Below are 15841 nucleotides of genomic sequence, written 5' to 3'. Positions count from 1 at the left end.
TGATTTCGCTTGATCGTGCTAGCTGTCTCGTTCCCGCGCCTGCTGGAAGCAAACGTCATACATGCGCTGCAGCCAAGGTGTGTACAGGTGCGGTTTCCTGGGGCTGTTTCGAATTTGCTTGGTCGGTGATTGTCAAACTTGAATTATACTTTCTTTCTCTTTTGCGCTATTGCTTTAATAGCGTGTCTCGTTTTTTGTTCCATTCCCTCCACAGGCGGTTGGAGCTTATCTCATGCACTTTCACTTTTCTTTAAAATATCCGTTACACTTGTTTGTAGAATAACAGTCTCACAATCAATTCAGCTTTTAAAAAGCTATACTTTCTAAAAACTCTAACATCATTACATAGAGCACACAGTTTGCACACTTTTTCTTCGTTAAAATGTATTTTTATTATAAAATAACCGCCCAGTTAACGCCCGTACGCAACAGAAGCAAAAAACGCAGCAGCAGAAAAAGCAGCATGGATAATTCTAGGCTTATCTTCCCTCCAGACTTCCCCGTTCCACCCGGTTTATGCTTTTTTGTATCCTCCCATTCGCGCGCAACATTACACAAGCAAGGCCAAGGCAGTGGTGGACTAGTGAGGAGGGCAGGTCACAGAAGCAAATTCGATTAGCCCGCTCGTCCGGCAGGGTCAGTGCGAGAAAGAGAAAATTGATAATAGTTATCAGCGCGGGGAGTTTGTTTAAAACAACGGTCGACCGACGGCCCTGCCGATAGTTGTTGTTTGCAGCAAGTGGAGTTTGGTCAGCAGTGGCTCGTTGTCTTCATCATCATCACCGTTCTTTGTGTCGTATCGTGTCGGCCATTGCATACTTAGATCGACCAAAAGTGTCCCCATTTTGAGTGCCTGCCTTCAGTCCGCGTGTGCCTCCACGAAGCACGGCAAAATGGTCGATAAATCCTTTCTTTATCCCTTCCTTGGGGTGATGTTTCTGCTCCTCGGCGGGGCGGAGGTGTACGGTGTCCGTCGCTTTTGGCGTGGCAAAATGTTCCAACAGGATGCACCGAGTCGCTCGGAGCGATTTCACGCGCAAGCCGCCGTACCGGATCTTTGGTTCGAGCAGCAGCTAGATCACAACGATCCGACCAATGCGGCCACCTGGCAGCAGCGCTACTACGTGAACGAGCAGTACTTCAACGCGTCCGACCCGAACGCACCGGTATTTCTGATGATCGGGGGCGAGGGTGAAGCCACGGCCCGCTGGATGCACGAGGGCGCCTGGATCCGGTACGCGGAAAAGCACGGCGCACTGTGCTTCCAGCTCGAGCACCGGTTCTACGGCAAGAGCCGCCCGACGGAGGACCTGTCGACGAGCAGTCTGGCCTACCTGACCTCGGAACAGGCGCTCGCCGATTTGGCCTACTTCATCGTGGCCATGAACGACAAGTACCAGCTCGAGCCGCACCGGCACCGGTGGATCGCGTTCGGCGGTTCGTACCCGGGCTCGCTGGCCGCCTGGCTGCGGGAAAAGTATCCGTCCCTGGTGCACGGGGCGATCAGTTCCAGCGGGCCGCTGCTGGCGAAGATCGATTTCGTGGAGTACTACGACACGGTCACCCGGTCGCTGGAGCGCTACTCGGCCGACTGTGTGAGGGCGGTCCGGAGCGCCTTCCAGCAGGTGGAAACGCTGCTCAAGCACATGATCGGGCAGCGCACGCTGAACGAAAAGTTCCAGCTGTGCGATCCGGTCGAGCGGTCGATCGAGAATCCGCTCGACATTGCCAACCTGTTCGAGGCGATCGCGAGCAATTTCGCCGGCGTGGTGCAGTACAACAAGGACAACAGCCCGCACGCTACCGTGACGATCGACGAGGTGTGCGACGTGATGGTGAACCAGACGATCGGGGCACCTGTGTCCCGGCTGGCCGAGGTGAACCGGATACTGCTGAAGCAGAGCAACACCACCTGTCTGGACTTTGTGTACGACAAATCGATCGAGGAGATGCGCAACACCTCCTGGGGATCGTCCCAAGCCAGTGGAGGTAAGTGAAGGGGGTTTTCCTTACGCCTCTTCTTTCTATTGTCCTCTATTTTTATCGTTTTTTCGCTCCCCCAGCCCGACAGTGGACGTACCAGACGTGCAACGAGTTTGGATTCTATCAAACGTCCAACAATGCCAGCTCCGTGTTTGGCGACCGCTTTCCGGTGGAGTTCTTCGTGCGCCAGTGCGTCGACGTGTACGGTGCCCGGTTCGGGGCGGAATCGCTTGCACGGGCCGTCTACCGGACCAACACCAACTACGGTGCGCTCGATCCGGCCACCACGAACGTGCTGTACGTGCACGGCAACATCGACCCGTGGCACCGGCTGGGACTGACCGAAAGCAACGACATCCACATGCCCACCATCCTGATCGACGGCACGGCCCACTGCGCGAACATGTACGAACCGAAGGACAGTGATCCGCCACAGCTGAAGCAGGCCCGGCTAGAGATCGATACGTTTATTACGAACTTACTGGCGATGTAGTGGATAAGGTTGAAATACAAAACTTTTACCCCCGAAAAAAAAGCCTCCCGACCACTTCTTCTTCCGCACAATAATTTCACACGCACTACTTTGATCGAAATGATGCTACCAACACGGTTGCGAAGGGCGCCTACTGCTTTCTTCCCGCGCTTAACGGTTCGTTCAAATTGCAATCCTTTCCCCGGGAACCACCACCACCCTCCCCGTCCCGTTGCGCGAACGGTGATTGCTCCGAAAGGCGATTCTGACTTCCGGCGGAATGCTGCGAGCGTGTTTCCCACTGCTCCTGCTGGTCACCGTCCGCCAGCGAAGCGGTATCAACGCACGGATCGATCGTTGGCTGTGCGTTCGGGTCGATCGCGGGACATTCGGCGATTTGGCTCGAGCGTGTCGACCGACCGGAAGCGTGCACACGAATGTCTTCGTTGTTGTTGTTGTTGCGTAGTCCTCCGAGAAAGGTTCCCACGCGGGAATCGGACGTTACCAGCGGTGCTTTGCGCGATCCGTCCCGCCCAATGACTGCCTGCGACGACAAACTTTTGGCCAGTTTGGTGGCGGATGTGCTCGGTGTCGGTGGTTTGGAGGGCGCTTTCGACGCCGTAGACTGCTCTTCGTCCTTTGAGGGCTTCAAAATGTCGTCGGGGATTTTAATGTGGAATTTCTGTAACGACCAGCGAAGTTATTGCGTCAGCGACCTTGTTACCGTAGTGAGGGATTAAAATTAATCCCTTGTTGAGGAAGGGCAGTGCCAATCGATTGCTACACAAACCACCACCACCACCAAACACTTACCTCCGGCACCTTCCACACAAAGATACCGCCATCGCTCGACCCGGTGACGAGAAACTTGCCGTTCGGGCTGTAACGAGCGGACGTGATGGCACTGGCATGCCCAATGCCGACCGCCACCTCCACCCCGAGCTGATAGTTCCACAGCCGCACGATCTGGTCCGTGCCCGCCGACACAAAGTACTCGCCCATCATGTTCATGTCGATCGCATTGATCGGCCCCGACTTGGAGCCCTCCACCTCGCGCACCAGGCTGCCATCGTACGCCTCCCAGTACCCGATCAGCTTGTCCGACCCGGCCGTCAGTATCTGGACGCCGGTCGGGAAGTACTGCGCGGCAATGAACTGCGTGTGGGCGAAGATCACGTGCTTGCGCGTGAGCCGTATCAAATCCCAGATGACGCACGAACCGTCGCGCGACGCCGACACCACCTCCGTGTCGTAGTTGTTGATGTGCACCGACTCGATCGGACCGTAGTGCTCCTTCAGCACCCCGATCAGGCTCTGGACGTACGGGTCGATCTTCCACACGCGCACCTGCCCTTCGATGCCGCCGCTCACCACTATCTTGCCATTGCTCGTCACGGCCACCGACGAGCAGCCCTTGTTGTGTGCGTTCGGGATGGCGTAGATCAGCTTGCCGGAGAGTGGGGTAAACGCACGAATGACGCCATCGTTCCAGGCGGAAATGATGCTCTTCCCGTCCCGGCTGAACACGATCGACGAGGAGGCAAAGTTGGGCACCACGATGCGCAGCAGCTCCTGCATCTTGGACGTCGACCAGATGCGGATCGATTCGTGGCTGGCCGTGGCAAAGACGAGCGAAAAATTGCTGCGAAACAGGAGATGATTCGTTGAAGGTTGTTCGCAAAAGGGACGCTGTTTAAAGCTCACTTACTAAGGAAACGCTATATCGTAGACGGCATTCGTGTGGCATGTTTTGAGTAGCCGCAGACTGGACGAAAAGTTTGCCAGCTCCAGCGAGTAAATCTCGCAACCATTCGTACCGATCAGCAGCGTTTTGCCGTTCCGAATCTGTAGCGATGTAATCACGCCATCGATCTTTGTCGATTGAAGCTGCAAAAAAAATAAGAAATTAGTGAAAAACTTCCAAACGCTTTAAGCCATAGCCTTACCGATTTCAGCTCCGGCCACGTGGGACCACGATAGTTTTTAAAGTTTCCGTTCCGCTCCTGCACCATATCGATCGTACCGTCGCCAGCGCCAATAATCAGCTTCCCGTCCGGCAGCAGCAGCAAATCGCGCACCCCGTAATGGTACTTCTCGCAATCCTTGCCCGGTGGCTTCTTGGCGTTGTGCTTGCCGAAGCATCCGAGCAGCACCGGCATCTTGTCCTGCGACGGATCGCTCGGGTTTGGATTGCAGTTCAGATTAATCTTCACAATGTCCCCACTCATCGTGCCCACGTACAGCGTGTCGTCGTTCGGGGAGATGCGCATGCCGGTAAACTCGCGCCGCAGCTTGCCCACCGCCACGTCCTGCACCGTCAGTCGCTTCCGCTCCCGATCAATGTTCCAGACGCGCAAATTTTGATCCCCACCCGACACGAATGTGGTGAACCGTTTGTTCAGGCTGGCCACCTTGGTCGCCTCGCCGGTCGTTTCCTTCGTGGCGATCGTGCCACAGATTGCTGTGCGCTGCTCGATATCCCACACGATGATCGAACCACAGTCCTTGCCACCCAGGCTGACCAGGAACTGGTCGTTGGAGGAGAAGCAGAGCGATTGCACCCGCACGCGGTGCAGCTCGTGGCGCGAAATTTCTTTGCGCGTTTCCCAGTCCCACACGATCACGAACGCCCGGAAGCCCATGTGGTTGGATTGGCCCGAGGCCACCATCCGCCCGCTGGTGGAAATGTCCAGCGTGGAGATGGTGTTTGTGTGACCGCGCAGGAACGATTGCTTGTTGGTGGCGCACTCGTAGATGGAAATTTCGTTCCCGAGAGGAAACACCAGATGCCGCTGGTCGGGATGCACCCGAAGTCCGCAGACGACGTGCCCTGGGAAAGGGATAGAGAGAGAAAGGGAGAAGCCGTTTAATGTATCTACCTCTTTGGGAAATGAACTTCCCAAAAAAAAAACCATTGCTCACCATCGAATCCAATGATTGCGGAGGGCTCCAGGTTCATCATTTCCGTCGGTTCTTCGATGGACATCTTGGGCGAACAGCTTTCTAGAAACGTCGTCTAGCAAGGGATTAGTGGGAAGAAAAACTGCACAATCCGTAGCACCGGCAACCAAAAGCTGTACTGTGCGTGTGCGTATTTTTGCAATCGCTCTTTGAAGTCGAGGCTAGCCCTGTTTAGGGCACAGATTGGTTGTTGTGAACAACACGCTTACATAGTTACCGACGGGTTGCCAATGCTACAGGTTGGCCTGGCAACGCCCCCCCTCCCCACCAATGTGTAGGAATTACTCCATGTGCATGCAACAAGTGGTTTTATCGATATTGCTATCACCGCCTATGTAAAATTATGCACAAACGGTAAGGATTGGGATTGCACACACCCAACGGGGTAAAAACACTCACTTGGCAGAAAACAATGCACAAAGCTAAAGATTGTGTGACTATAGCGACCACGATGAGGTTTTTTGGAAGCGTTTACCATTTTCGCAATTTTCAAAAAATTGTTTTTAACTATGCATTCGTTTCCTCTTTTCACAGTTTATTTTTTCCGTTTTTTTGTGTTGTTCATTATCCTACGTATTGTTGTGTAGTATGCCATGCTTTTGCTTTTTCTCTAGCATTCAGTTTTGGGGAACGATCGAGCGGGAGCCTTTTTCCTTGTTTAGTAGATTTTGGTTTGTTTCCTCTCTATTGTAACGCGTTTGTTGTGGTTGGTTTTTGTTTCAGTAATTATTAATAATAAAAAAAAAGAATCATAACGATTGGCAAACGGCAAATGTCGACAGAACGCTTCGCTGCGGCATATCTCAACAGATGGCAGTCTCTACTACTACGCGCCAAACGCAAGCGTGTGTGTGTGTATGTGTGTGTGTGTGTAGTACGACGAGGAGCACGAATGAGTGGCCCATGTCCTTTGTTTTGCTAAGTGTTTATTAGACGAAAGGTTTTCTCTATACTATCCTTTTACGATTTAGCCACTAGAGACTGTAACGGCTTGAGTGTGTGTGTGTGTGTGAGGGAGAGAAAGGGACTTAATTTTCGTTTTTTATAATCACTATAAGCGCAACGTAAGCTACCGTACTAATCCGCCTTCACTCTCTATCCCTGGCGCGATCCATTGTGTTCAAGAAATTGTGCCTTTTCCCATCGACCAAATGAAGCCGTCGGAGATGTTTAAATTTTGTTAACGCTCAAGCAGCAATTCGCGCACTTGGTTCGCTGCTTTTCCGATGCGTAAACCATTGCGTGCGCGTGGCGTATGCGCTTGCAGTGCGCGCAACTCCTCACAACAGCTGGGTAGAGAATGTACAGATCAAACGTGAGTTAAGAGTGTGTGTTTGTGTGTGCATTGTGTTGCCGTTCCTGTATGTTCTTGTTTCTACTCTTGCCTCTCGAGCTATTCTATCGTGTGCTTTTTTACCGAATCGAGCCTATTTCCTCCCCCGACTGACTGTAAGTGCATTCGTCGTATATTTTTGTTTGTTGTTGAGCTGCATCCCGCGATTTTTAAGCTATCTAAACAAGGTGCATCATCGCCCGTTCCTGTAGTTCCTCTGATCGTTTGCTCCGCTATTTCGTCTGCTTTCGGGTTTTCTCTTTCATATCATCACATTCTACACAAGGCCAAACTTGCAGCTTCTACACTAAATCGAAAGGTTGCGTAAGAGTGGAAATGGTGTGTAACGCGTTGCCGCTTCTTTTTTTTTTGTTTAATCCGCCGTTAACTTCTATTCCCTTGTGTATGCTTCATTTACTTTCAGTTCCAGTTGTTTGGGTGAATTTCCGTGCATTTTCCTTTCCTATTAGATTGCCATTAGGGCTTTTTCTTTGCATTTTGGGTTTCTGCGCTACTTGCTGCTGTTGCTGCTGCTGTGCTGCTTGTGTTTGCTTGTTCGTGGCATTTCCCGTTGTCCTCTCTCTTTAATTATAGTTAAAGTCTATATAATAGCGCCCACCAATCGTAAGAATAATTAAATAAACGCAACATGTAAGGGTTAGTTTCGAATTTATATATCACTTGAGACAGCGCTGGAAGTACGTCGCGCCAATATAGTTGCCGCGCATCGCTTTGAAAACATTGTGCTCGAACAGGCGCCGGTTGGTTTGCAGCACTTCCGCCGCTTCCCGGTTGAGCGGATCCTCCGGATTCGGTTCCTTTTTTTTATGGGACGGGTGGGAGAGAGAGAGAGAAAACGAAGACAGGTTAGTTTGGGTTGAACGAGAACAGAGCCAGACGACTCATTTGTACAGCGAAGAGGACAAAGAAAGTTATGTGCATTCTTTTGGCACCAGTTTTGGGGCCGATCACATGCGAGCTTAAAGCCACCAAAGATACCAAAGATAGAGAGGGATAGCGTGTTTAAGGTGAAACGTTTTCTACATACCAGAAACAAGTACTGCAACCCATAGACGATCGAGTTGATCGTCAACACCGGTTTCCAGTCTTCGCGCAGAATGTTCAGACACACGTTGCCCTCCAGGTCTATGTTCGGATGATAGACCTGAGTTTCGCACTTGACCTTCGGCGGCTCGTGCGGGTAGTTCGGTCCAACCTAGGAGAAGAGTGCGCATTAGTGTCGAATGGCGTCGTCTACGAAAGCGCCCTCCAAACCCGTGTACGTACCTTGAAGTTGAACACGAAGCGACCGCTCTTGTAGAAACCCTCATCCGGGCAGATAATCAGCTTGAAGTTGAGCAAATCGTCCGGGTCCGGGAACTCGGTGGCACATGTTTTCGGCAGGTTTAGCTCGTTGATATCTGTTGGAAGAGGACAACGACAGGACAGTTTAGCTTCGGTTGGAGCGTGGAACCCCTCCCAAACAACAACCCCGGCATAGCATCATACCCTTGGTGATGCGAAGCTGTGCAGCAGTGAAAGTTTTCTTCTGTCCTCCGGCCTTCGGCGTTGCTTCACCATCTTTCTTCTGTTGTTTGAGCGAGAACAGTTTAATCATCGCTGATGCGTTGTTTGCACACTACGCGTGAAAGGGACGGGACAGGAGGTGATACACACACACACACACACACACACACACACACACACACACACACACACACACACGATCACGCACGGCACACGCACAGGCAGCTCCCAGAAACAGGACGACGGAATTCCGCTACGGGGTTTGTGCGCTGCTGCTGGTTCGATCGCGCTTTGTTGTTGGTGGTTTTGGCGATGGGGCTCCTGGTGCTGCTGCTGCTGCTGCTGCTAGTTCCGTCGTAACACTTCGCATACAACCAAAGGGTCACAGTTCATTCAGGAGGTGGGGAGTGTAGGAATAAGCACGGCTGCTGTGTCGGTTACAACCACTTACGCCGAGTGCCACCGAGACGTCGCAATGTGGCGGTGCGCTTGCTGGCTTGCAAACACGAACACAAATTAAACGATGCGTATATTTACGAATTTTTAGATAATATTTTCACTATTTTCTAGCGTTTTGCTAAATAGACATTTTTGTTGTGACAGCGCTGGGCCCCGTACAACATAGTGGGGGTTTTTGACGTTCGAATATCGCTGCATCTCGCTCATTATCTCTACCCATCCTTTACTCGCCTAAAGTGCTCGTTTCAAAGTGAGCGTTCGTGTCCCTCTCTCCCACTACACTTCGAACGATTCGTCCACGTTTTTCCATTCGCCTTTCGTTGTGTTGGTGACAATTTACCGAGGTGTGTATGTTCTCGCTCGTTATGTCATGTCATCTCTTTCGCGCATATGGACGCAGAAACGCAAACAAACTTGTTGGTTAACTAAATTTAATGTGCGCAATTTTGTTCAATTTCGGTTCGTATACAACCTACAAAATTACATTGAAAGATAAAATCGCACATAAAAAGCCACCAATCAGCTGATGCAATAGCGGAGTATGTGCAAGTGAGACGGCGGAGCGCAGGTTCTATACTGGCAAACACATGAAATGTAGGACCCCGTGGGATCAAAGGAGTTGCAGGAGTGGTGGAGTGTATTTATTTTTTGTCATTTAATTTATTTTTTTATTTTTGTCTGTCCACCAACTTAATCGCACACCAGCGCGAGCTCAAAAACCCTCGCAATGCCTTTCAAAAACGCTGGCCAGCGAGAGAAAATCGCACCGATTTGGAGCGTTGAAGAGCTCGCAAAACCCGATTTTTGCGTTTCGGGTTTGTTTACGTTCCCAAGTTAAGCACTCGAACATGTCACGGCTCGTCCCAATTGCTCGAGGTATGGGAAATCTTGTTTTCTTTTCATGGAATTTATTTCGTATGCCAATAAATTGCCATTTGTTTTCTAAAATGGTTTATTAAATTTTGACCCACATCTTTTCAGTGCTTTACACGAATATAGAGACAAAAAAAGCAAAACGGTTGAGTTTGTTCGTCGATTACTCGATTTTTGGCGATGAAACCGTTGCGAGAGAGACAATTGTGTAACCGCGGCTGCATCAACTCGCACTCTCTCTTTCTCCCAGCCTGTCTGTTTGAAGTGTTTTGTTTTGGTTGCCGTTCCCGCCAAACTACAGGCAGAAAAATCTGCAACGTTTTCGCAATTCGCGACAGTTCCTGTGAAGAATTGCTGGCCGAAGAGCTACGGTCCACGTCCAGCTGCGTGTACCATAACGAAACGGAAGTGTGCAAGTGAGCACAATGGAGGAAGACCAGGCGTTTCGTGCCAAATACCAAAAGTGCAAGTACCGGGTGAAACAATGGGAAAAAGAGTTCAGGAAAAAGTATGGCCGTATTCCATCAAAGGTAAAGTGTGGCCCGAAGTGAATCTGCATTTCAATAGGTAGGACAGGTGATTCTATCTTTGTTTCTCTCTCTCTCTCTTTGCCTTCAGCTGGACATTCGCGAATCGCCGAGCGAGATTAGAAACTCGTACAAACTGTACTACCAGCTGAAAACGAACCTGCTGAAGCACACCCTGCTGGATGCGCTGGATGATGACGATGATTTCGATGGCTCACTGATATCCCAAGAAGCGAGTTTTTCACAAGATGTTTCGGGTGATGTTTCCGGACTGCTGCTGTCTTCCGGCACGATCCTCAACGACAGTGCACTGCTGGAACGAAGCTCCTCCATGAGCAGCTTGCTAACGAAACCGATTGCAACCGCCCAGCCGTCCGATACGCACTTCGAGGCGGAAAAGCTAGATCAACACAATCTGGTCGCCTGGCAGGGCGAAAAAAGCCGGAAAGCGGTTCAACCGACCAAACCGGTCGAACCAGTCGAACCACCCAAACCGGTAACGTTGAAGGGTATCACGCTGTTGCCCAAATCGACCGCCCTAATCCCGAAGCGCAATCCACGCAAGTCGATTTCGCGCAACTCGTTCGGACCATCATCCCAGGGCAGCACGGAACGGAACGGAACTGCACCGAAGATGGTTCTTCCCGATCTGGAAACGCTACTGATGGCAAAATCGAAGGAGCTAGAAAGTAATGCAACGAAGGTGGAGGAAAAACTGCCCGCCCCACCGTTGGTGCCGACGCAAAGCGAACCAATCAATCAGCTGGATGAACGGTGGATCAATCGTCTGTCGGGTGGAACGGGTGACAGTAATGCGACAGCCAGCGGAGGCCGTCCATCCAGCGAACGTCCGACTCCCACCAACTTTGGACTGCGTAACGTCAACGTGGCTTCGCTGGCATCGGCCACCAGCTTCGGCATGTCGGCCTTAAGTATGACCGATAAAGCCAGCGGCACGACCGTTGTTTCACCGCAGGCAACAGCGGCAGCGGCCCGTATTGGCGTTCAAAATACCGCATACGATGCGGCGATACACTCCGACTCGGATGGGGTGGTAGAAAACTCGGAAGACGAATCGGCTACAAAAACGTCCCCGGGGATGCTGCACATTGCCAAGAAGCGTAAAATATTCACCTCCATTAACCGAAGTCCGGTGGAGCGAGTGGAAGCGAAGCAAACGAAACCGTCGATAGAGGCGACCAATGTGGTGCCGGTAGAAAGCAAGGACGTCGAAAATCAAGACCCACGCGGTGTAACAGAAGAGGCGGAACAAATCACCACTCCAAAGGGAGCGCCCAAAAAACGAGCTCCAAAGCGGGCCCCGAAAGCGAAACAGGTTGCAAAGAAGATGGTAGAAAAAGCGAAAACAGTCGTTGTGCCGAGGGCACGATCCTCCCGCACCAATGCGCGCAAAGTGGCCACGTACAAGGAAGTGCCCCTTGCGGACGGCATGCAGGATGAGGTGGAGCTCGAATTTTCCACCGATGATGAGGATAAAGATCCGGATTACAAAGAGCAGCTAGAGCGGGAGAACCGGGGTTTGGTACCGGCGGACGGTGACGATCCGGAGTCCGATCAGGAAGAGGAGCCGAAGCCGAAAAGCGCACCGGCGAAGCGAGTGAGTCGTGCGCGATCGGCAACCGGCGTTCCGCGGAAACAGCCAACGAAAGTGAAACGGTCAACGACGAGAAAATCGACCACCGTCTCACCGAAGCTTAGTCCCGGCTCATCAAAACCTACATCGCAGAGGGGACGGAAGGTGAAAAAGATCACCAAGCGCAAGATGGATGTTGATGGGGAGGAGGAAGAGGCCGTACCGGAAGCGGAACAGCCGCAGGAGTATGTGCCCGAGTTTGGGCTGGCTCGGCTGAAAAGCATCCCACGGCTCGATATCAACGAGCTGGTCCGCGATACGAAACTTGCGGACAGTTTCATCCTCGGTGTTGCTGGTTCGGCGGCGGAAGGACCCAGTTCCAGTGGGAAAACTCGCACCACAGCCGCCGGTAGCACAAAAGAGACTGCGTTGCGCAAAAAGATGGCCGCAGGAAAGCTGAACGAAAACTTTGTGCGCATTGACATCCGCAAGAAGGTGTTTGTGAAGGGAAAGAAAACGATCAACTACAGCCGGTACAAAAAGTCACAGTGGAAAGCGAAGAAGGCAGCCGCACTGACCGGGCCGGAGATGGATATGCGCGGGTGTGATGGCGGTACGCTAACCTGCTTCCAGTGTGGCGGCACCGGGCACATGGCGTTTCAGTGTAAGAAACCGCTGGAGGACAAGCTGCTGCCGTACGATGCGGACACGATCGAAGAGTCCTCCTTTCCCACGCTGGAAGAGGCGGAAGCGATGGCCAATTCGCGAACGCTTGCGGTACACTCGAACCGCATCGAACGGCTTCCACCGGTCGCCAATCCGGTGTGGAAGGAAAAGGAGCAAGAAGAGCTGCCAGTGGAAGAAAAGGTTGACGAACCTGGAAAGGAAGAACCTTCCACGCTGCCTGTGGAGGACGACTTAGACGAACCGATGGAGCAGGAAAGCGACGAGCACCACCAGGAAACGGAGCAGAGTGCAGCAGCGCCACAACCGGCTGCACCCGCCTACATTGGGCACAAAATACCGGAAGAGTTCCTCAAACAGTCCGGCCTGCTGGAGGTGACGGTTTCGGGCGGGTTCAAGGGTACGGTCGAACCGCTTTACCAGCAGCGGGGCGATTGCACGGTCCCGCCGACACCACCGGAAGTGTTCGAAGCGTTGCGTATGTTTGGCCACCAAAGCTTCCGCCACGGGCAGGAGCGGGCGGTTATGCGTGTGCTGTGTGGGCTGTCCACCCTGGTCACGCTCAGCACGGGTGCGGGCAAATCGTTGTGCTATCAGCTACCGGCGTACCTGTATCGAAAGAATCGTAGCTGCATCACGCTGGTGATATCTCCGCTCGTGTCGCTGATGGAGGATCAGGTGCACGGGATGCCGGACTTTTTGAATGCTCACTGCTTGCACACGAACCAAACGCCCAAGTAAGATGCTTTATTGGTGAGGGAAAGTAGTATTTAAACTCATTTATTTGGCAAATTTTCCACTCCCCAGGGTTCGTGATCGTACGATGCAAGCGATAGCGGCTGGCGAAGTAGATGTGCTGCTGATCTCACCGGAAGCGGTCGTGTCGGGTGAAAAATCGACCGGGTTTGGTTCACTTCTGCGTCAGCTGCCGCCCATCGCCTTTGCCTGTATCGATGAAGCGCATTGTGTGTCCCAGTGGAGTCATAACTTCCGTCCAAGCTATCTCATGATTTGCAAGGTAAGCGAATGGTTGCCTCGTGGTACAGTCGTCAACTCGAGCGACTCAATAACATGCCCGTAATGGGTTCAAGGCTGAAATGGACCGTTCCACACGTAGCAAGGAGATTTGACTGATAATTATCCTTCCCATCCGGTTGTGCGTGGTAATGGATTGAGTCTCGAAAGCCTCGAAGGCCCGGCATGTCCGCTTAGAACGTTACGTCAAATAGAAGAAGAAGAAGAACGAACGGCTGTGAAAAGACTTAATTATCTTCTTCTAAATGGTGTTCGCTTTTTCTCAACAGGTTCTAAAAGAAAAGCTTGGCGTTAAAACGATTCTGGGTCTTACCGCAACGGCCACCGTTCAAACAAGGCAAGTCGGGGGGAAATTATTGTTACAAGCTTTAAGATATTATTTTTTTGATTCGACTCTCCTCCATTTGCAGGCAAAGCATCGTGTCCCATCTCGCCATACCGGACGGTGTGCAGGGAATCATAAGCGATATACCGCTGCCGGACAATCTGTTGCTGACTGTGTCGCGGGACGCCAACCGGGATGTGGCACTGGTGGAGCTGCTCCAGTCGGAACGGTTCAGCTCGCTCCAGTCCATCATCGTGTACTGTACGCGGCGGGACGACTGCGAGCGGGTGGCCACGTTTATACGCACCTGCTTCCAGGATGCGGCACGCGCGGCCGCTGCCGCCAATGCGCACAAGCGCAAACGGCTCAACTACGTGGCGGAACCGTACCATGCGGGTATGCCGGCGTCGCGCCGTCGCACCATACAGAACGCGTTCATGAGCGGGGAGTTGCGCATTGTCGTCGCGACGATTGCGTTCGGCATGGGCATCAACAAGGCGGACATACGGGCGATCATTCACTACAACATGCCGAAGAACTTCGAGAGCTACGTGCAGGAGGTGGGTCGCGCGGGTCGCGACGGGCTCCTGTCGCACTGCCATCTGTTCCTGGACGGCAAGGGTACGGACCGGAACGAGCTGCGCCGCTTCATTTACGCCAACTCGATCGATCGGCACGTGATCCGGAAGCTGCTGCAGAAAATCTTTGTCCCGTGCGCTTGCGCCAAGATTCTCACCAACAAGTAAGTTTGTTTAGTTTCCGTTCGTTTTATTAAAGTAGCGCAAAACAAGCATTTATTTCTCGCTTTTGCAGGGATTTGGCACTGGAGTTGCGGGAGGAATTGAAGGCAGTGAACGGTATCGATTGGGACGATGATTTTGAGGAGCTTTCGACGGCCGATGGACGCACGCAAGCGGATGGTGGTGGTGGCGGTACGCGCAAGCGTCTCTGCCCGGGGCATGAAATATGCTTCTCGATCGAGGCCACCGTACAGCAGCTGGATATTCCGGAGGAAAACATTACCACCTTCCTGTGCTATCTGGAGCTGGACGAGCAGCGCTACATACAGGCGCTCAGCCCGGCGTACACGATGTGCAAGGTGATGTCGTACGGGGGCGTGCGGCCGCTGCGCCAGGCAGCGAAAGAGTGTCCACCGCTGGCGATGGCATTTGCGCTCGACCTGAAGCGCGGCATTTCGCATGCTACCTCGACCGCGATCGAGTTTCCGGTGATCGACGTAGCATCCGCCATCGGTTGGGACAGCGGTGTCGTCAAGTATCAGCTGAAAAATCTCGAATGGACTACAGGTATGCTCAATGGGGGGGTTTGAACGCTAAATGTGCACAAAATGACCCTCCTTTTTGTCCACGATTTTTAGTAAATAACGCACGCAAACGCTCGCCACTGTCGGTGACGTTCACTGAGCTGGGATTTCGAGTGCGCGCACCGGGCGATTTAACCGACGAAGAGCTGGACCATGCACTGGACGGGCTGTACGAGCGCGTTACGCACCAGGAGCGAACGCAGCTGGCCCAGCTGCAGTACATCTCGGACGCGCTGAACTCAGTCTGCTTCAACACCATCGGGCCGGTAAGTCGAGCCGACTGTACCACCGGACCCTCGGACAAGCTGAAAACCATCGTGCGGGAGTACTTTACGACGGACATCAGCAAGGAGCATATAGAAATCGTCCCGGAGGTAAGCATCATGCTTTGGAAGCGCTTCAAATCACTCGCTGTAACTGTAATTCCTCTCCCTATCCAGCCCGATGACACAACGGACGAGCAGCTTATCAACGACATTCGCACGGCGATCTGCCGGTATCCGGAGAACAACTTTACCGGGCGAGCGATTGCCAGGCTGTTCCACGGTGTGCAAAGCCCTAACTACACGGCACTGGTATGGTCGCGGTCCAACTTCTGGCGCGCGTACACCAAAACCGACTTCAATCGCATCGTGCGCCTAGCCAACGCGGAGATTGTACGCATGAGAACGTGAACGTGGCGCAAAACGCAAAATAAAAGTGCAACGGGATGGTTAATTTCAAATTTTCCTAACAGTGCGTTCA

The 15841-nt window shown here is 52.5% G+C and overlaps 4 protein-coding genes across 5 annotated transcripts; 2 read left to right on the top strand and 2 right to left on the bottom strand.

Annotated features, from left to right (window-relative positions):
• The first annotated feature begins 509 nt into the window (after positions 1 to 509).
• Positions 510 to 2518, top strand: LOC120897805 (putative serine protease F56F10.1). The gene is made up of 2 exons (XM_040302916.1): positions 510 to 1989; positions 2064 to 2518. Exons 1-2 carry the CDS (start codon positions 894 to 896, stop codon positions 2474 to 2476), a joined length of 1509 nt encoding a protein of 502 aa, XP_040158850.1. The 5' UTR covers positions 510 to 893; the 3' UTR covers positions 2477 to 2518.
• On the bottom strand, positions 2436 to 5644 carry LOC120897804 (cilia- and flagella-associated protein 52). The gene is made up of 5 exons (XM_040302915.1): positions 5378 to 5644; positions 4402 to 5285; positions 4164 to 4342; positions 3269 to 4097; positions 2436 to 3137 (listed from the first exon to the last, which is right to left on the bottom strand). The coding sequence occupies exons 1-5, from the start codon at positions 5439 to 5441 to the stop codon at positions 2607 to 2609; spliced, it is 2487 nt and encodes an 828-aa protein (XP_040158849.1). The 5' UTR covers positions 5442 to 5644; the 3' UTR covers positions 2436 to 2606.
• Positions 5645 to 5930: 286 nt separating this feature from the next.
• LOC120897810 (NEDD8-conjugating enzyme Ubc12) lies at positions 5931 to 8892 on the bottom strand. Of its 2 annotated transcripts, none has more exons than XM_040302932.1 (5): positions 8475 to 8892; positions 8259 to 8438; positions 8037 to 8170; positions 7798 to 7965; positions 5931 to 7567 (listed from the first exon to the last, which is right to left on the bottom strand). In XM_040302932.1, exons 2-5 carry the CDS (start codon positions 8365 to 8367, stop codon positions 7427 to 7429), a joined length of 552 nt encoding a protein of 183 aa, XP_040158866.1. In that variant the 5' UTR covers positions 8368 to 8438; positions 8475 to 8892; the 3' UTR covers positions 5931 to 7426. The 2 variants fall into 2 exon arrangements, with proteins under 2 accessions (XP_040158866.1, XP_040158865.1); XM_040302931.1 differs by having other exon boundaries at positions 8259 to 8434.
• A 964-nt stretch (positions 8893 to 9856) lies between these two features.
• Positions 9857 to 15821, top strand: LOC120897209. The gene is made up of 8 exons (XM_040301884.1): positions 9857 to 10138; positions 10227 to 13150; positions 13221 to 13431; positions 13718 to 13785; positions 13859 to 14515; positions 14587 to 15080; positions 15152 to 15471; positions 15538 to 15821. Exons 1-8 carry the CDS (start codon positions 10034 to 10036, stop codon positions 15769 to 15771), a joined length of 5013 nt encoding a protein of 1670 aa, XP_040157818.1. The 5' UTR covers positions 9857 to 10033; the 3' UTR covers positions 15772 to 15821.
• Positions 15822 to 15841: the final 20 nt, after the last annotated feature.

Source organism: Anopheles arabiensis, chromosome 2 (assembly GCF_016920715.1).
Source record: "Anopheles arabiensis isolate DONGOLA chromosome 2, AaraD3, whole genome shotgun sequence".
Lineage (NCBI taxonomy): Eukaryota > Metazoa > Arthropoda > Insecta > Diptera > Culicidae > Anopheles > Anopheles arabiensis.
The sequence above is the reverse complement of the archived record's forward strand: the minus strand, read 5'-3'. Positions and strand labels throughout refer to the sequence as shown.

Bases quoted from the DNA above. Each gene is read 5' to 3' on its own strand.
- LOC120897805 (XM_040302916.1), top strand. From the start codon at position 894: ATGGTCGATAAATCCTTTCTTTATCCCTTCCTTGGGGTGATGTTTCTG. The intron at 1,990-2,063 runs GTAAGTGAAGGG...TCGCTCCCCCAG, and splicing joins ATCGTCCCAAGCCAGTGGAG to CCCGACAGTGGACGTACCAG.
- LOC120897804 (XM_040302915.1), bottom strand. From the start codon at position 5,441: ATGTCCATCGAAGAACCGACGGAAATGATGAACCTGGAGCCCTCCGCA. The intron at 4,343-4,401 runs GTAAGGCTATGG...TTTTTTTTGCAG, and splicing joins CGTGGCCGGAGCTGAAATCG to CTTCAATCGACAAAGATCGA. The intron at 3,138-3,268 runs GTAAGTGTTTGG...TGGTCGTTACAG, and splicing joins TTGTGTGGAAGGTGCCGGAG to AAATTCCACATTAAAATCCC.
- LOC120897810 (XM_040302932.1), bottom strand. From the start codon at position 8,367: ATGATTAAACTGTTCTCGCTCAAACAACAGAAGAAAGATGGTGAAGCA. The intron at 8,171-8,258 runs GTATGATGCTAT...CTCTTCCAACAG, and splicing joins ACAGCTTCGCATCACCAAGG to ATATCAACGAGCTAAACCTG. The intron at 7,568-7,797 runs GTATGTAGAAAA...CATAAAAAAAAG, and splicing joins GGTTGCAGTACTTGTTTCTG to GAACCGAATCCGGAGGATCC.
- LOC120897209 (XM_040301884.1), top strand. From the start codon at position 10,034: ATGGAGGAAGACCAGGCGTTTCGTGCCAAATACCAAAAGTGCAAGTAC. The intron at 15,081-15,151 runs GTATGCTCAATG...CACGATTTTTAG, and splicing joins AAATCTCGAATGGACTACAG to TAAATAACGCACGCAAACGC. The intron at 15,472-15,537 runs GTAAGCATCATG...CTCCCTATCCAG, and splicing joins ATATAGAAATCGTCCCGGAG to CCCGATGACACAACGGACGA.